The sequence below is a fragment of the Eutrigla gurnardus genome (assembly GCF_963514095.1).
Source record: "Eutrigla gurnardus genome assembly, chromosome: 19".
NCBI classification, from domain to species: domain Eukaryota; kingdom Metazoa; phylum Chordata; class Actinopteri; order Perciformes; family Triglidae; genus Eutrigla; species Eutrigla gurnardus.
Window position 1 is genome coordinate 2393622 of NC_139930.1, and position 3110 is coordinate 2396731.

The 3110-nt window shown below is 40.5% G+C and overlaps 1 protein-coding gene across 1 annotated transcript; it reads right to left on the bottom strand.

Moving 5' to 3' along the window:
- Positions 1 to 608: 608 nt before the first annotated feature.
- On the bottom strand, positions 609 to 2720 carry LOC311029476 (uncharacterized protein). The gene is made up of 6 exons (XM_084034615.1): positions 2491 to 2720; positions 2072 to 2186; positions 1567 to 1684; positions 1382 to 1473; positions 897 to 1014; positions 609 to 804 (listed from the first exon to the last, which is right to left on the bottom strand). Exons 1-6 carry the CDS (start codon positions 2505 to 2507, stop codon positions 695 to 697), a joined length of 570 nt encoding a protein of 189 aa, XP_083890741.1. The 5' UTR covers positions 2508 to 2720; the 3' UTR covers positions 609 to 694.
- Positions 2721 to 3110: the final 390 nt, after the last annotated feature.

Below are 3110 nucleotides of genomic sequence, written 5' to 3' on the forward strand. Positions count from 1 at the left end.
TTGTGACTCAGCTCCAGTCTACGCTCTACGGTGGCAACTTTGCTGTCCATGGTCGCAACCACCATGCGTAGATCCTCGCCGACATCTGCCTGAAGTTTCACTGCGTGCCTTAGCGCGCAAACTTCACTGTGTAGCCGCTCCATTTTGCTCAGCAGGTTGGACACATCCAGATTGTTAAAAGACACAGGCGGCAACTCATCGAGGTAGTGGGAGACGAACCGGGGAATATTATCTCCATATTCATTCAATACTTTTAGGCACCATTTGATATTATTGGCATCTTTTTGGTTGCCTTTGTGGGTCACGCACCGTTGCTTAGTGTCAGGACAGAGTTCAAACAACACCTTCTTTGAGGACTCGATCCACTCAGAGTCGAAGGCATTCGAGGCTAGAAGGACTATTTCATCCTGGGTCATCGTTTTAATTTTGACCACAAGGAAGTTGAGAAACTCATCCTCTACAATAACTTGATCATCAGTCTTGTAGATTGTCGGTTTTAATCGTGGCCGCTGACTCAAACCAGGAGCTGCTGACCCGCGATGCACGCCATCTTGTAGAGTCCTCTCTTAGTTTTTTCTTGAGCTCACCCAGTCTCCTCCGTTTCCGTTGCCTTGTTTGATTGCTGTCTGTTAGTTTAAAAAAAGTATTATTAGTAAGAATAACAAAGAAGCATTAGTTGTTGAGTGATGCAATACTAAATACCATTTTGTCGATAGAGATCATGCTTCTTCCTTCTGAGGGAATAGATGATCTCATCTATTTCTCTCTGGAGCTCTTCCTGGCTACTATGAGCACCATGATTCTCTTGAAAAACAGAAACAGGCAGAGTTTGAAAACCAAATGAAGCCAAATGAATGACAGTACCAAACTGACTTGTCAGCGACAATGTTGCTTACCAGTGGCTGCCCACTGCTTCACATCCTCCACCCACTGTTCTGTGTCATCCAGTGTGATGTTGAGGTCTTCCTGGAGATGCTGAAGATTTGCAGCTTCCAACTCTGCTCTCTGTGTAGTCTATTTATAATGTTTTCAGCAGAAAAATACAATGTCAGAAGAATGTTCACTCAATTATCTGCTGCTAAATGCTTAATACTTTGCATTCTACATGTCAAAGTATCCTTGGGAAAGATACTGAATCCCATATTGCTGTCTATGTGAATTATATTCTGATGAGGAGCTGGCACATTGTACAGTAGTTTCAGTCACCAGTGTATTCACGTGTATGAATGTGTGTGACAATGAGATGAATGTGGACATACTTTGTAAAGCTTTGGAATGGTCACAAACACTAGAAAGCTGTGCTATATAAATACATTCCATTTACCATCCATTTAACCATTAAATGACAAATGTAAATGTTAAAAAAGTGTAGACTTCTTACTTTGACAAATCGCTTTGCCAGTGTCTTGTGGAGACTCTCCACCTTCCTGCTGTTCCATTCCATTGCAAGCATTGTTATCATATCAGCTCTGCCTGTATAAAACAAAACAGAGAATATGCACATTCAAATCAATTTTATTATCTGGTGTCGTTTCAAAGCATGCCACTTCATTTTTTTGAACCAACCTGACTTGGTCATGTATTTTGTGGTCAGAGCTGCCCTTGAGAGAAAACTGTTGACCTGCTCCACCTCCTCACCAACAGTATTTCCTGCACCATCCTGGTTTCTGCCACTCCACTTCACCTGCTCCAAAATAAACAAACATATGCACAAATATATGCACTGCTTATAAAATACCTGTATTTACTTGCTCTCTTGCTTACACCAAAGTGTCCGGGCATGTTTTTGTACTTGTTTCCTCACCAGTTGTAACTGTTAGGCCAGAGATATACTTCCTTTTTAAGCATGTGTGTCCTTAACAACATCTTTATTTCTGAGGAGCTGCAAAAGAACTGTCCAAAATGACACTATGCAAAAAAAGGTAGCTATGGTGAACACTAGTTAAAAGCAAGTATATCTCTGGCCTTACAGGAACTTTGACAAGCCCGTAACATGATTACAACATATTAAGTGATTTCACTAATGTGGTCGATCTTCTTATGACACAAACTCTTAACTTGCACACTGTACCTCACATTTGCCAGTGTGAGCCTTGGCATGCATTACAGAGAGGAAAGGCCTCATGGCTGTAAGTATTTGGAGCTCAGGCAACTTCACTGCCATCTTCTCCAAATATGGCCAATACCTGTAGAGAAAACCACTTAGTGCTTAGGTTGCATACTGCCATGATTATAGGGAGATAAATCAGAGGTAGTAACCAGTAAAATCTCTGTTACCAACCGAAGAACAACATGTATCAAAAACAATGCTAGAGATAATAATGCCTTATATCTGGTGGACATGGAGGTTATACCACATAAGCTATATTAACTTTCTACAGCCATAAAAAAGGCATGATTCTAGGCCTGTTGTGGCAATCTACAAGGAATTAATACAGTGCAAAATACCAGTGAAAACTTCATTTATGACTTGGAAAGGGTTAAGATTACCTGCAAGTGAGGTCCATACAAAAGAACGTTATGTTTGCAGCTTCAGCAAGCTCTTTCTGCAGGAACAATGGGTAGGCATAGATTTCACCACGGTAGTGGTTTAAGCCTTGAAGCAGAATGCCATGTCTGCAAACGGCAATTTCCAGGCCCTCCTCGTCCACCTTGGCCCTGGACTTTCGTGAGGTTTCTCGCCCTGCTGTAAAAGTTGCCGGCCCACAGACGTCATGACCAGTCCTCTGAAAGGAGACACAATCTGTTATATGTAGCCCAGAGACAAGTTAAAAAAAGAAAAAGAAGTGGTAGGAGGTTGGATAAAACCTTATGTAGCGCCTGTAGTCTTTCTGGCTAATAACAATAATAACACTACATTCTCTAGGTTCGTAAGAGCTGGTAATAGTGAACAATTTATTGTCACAATTATTGAATTGCAATGAATGAAAATAAAAAAATAAAATAAAATACAGAAAAATAGAGCTCTTTAATTTGTCAAAATAAAAAAATAAAAAAGTTCAAAGAAAATTGTCCATCCTTCTCTTTTTCGAAGGTCAGAGTTCAGGGTTCAATTGCATTTATGTTCTGTGTAATGTTCAGTCCAATGTTCAATTACTACCCGGGTAGAT

Bases quoted from the DNA above. Each gene is read 5' to 3' on its own strand.
- LOC311029476 (XM_084034615.1), bottom strand. The intron at 1,474-1,566 runs GTTGGTTCAAAA...TGTTTTATACAG, and splicing joins AAAATACATGACCAAGTCAG to GCAGAGCTGATATGATAACA. The intron at 1,015-1,381 runs GTAAGAAGTCTA...CATTATAAATAG, and splicing joins TGGCAAAGCGATTTGTCAAA to ACTACACAGAGAGCAGAGTT.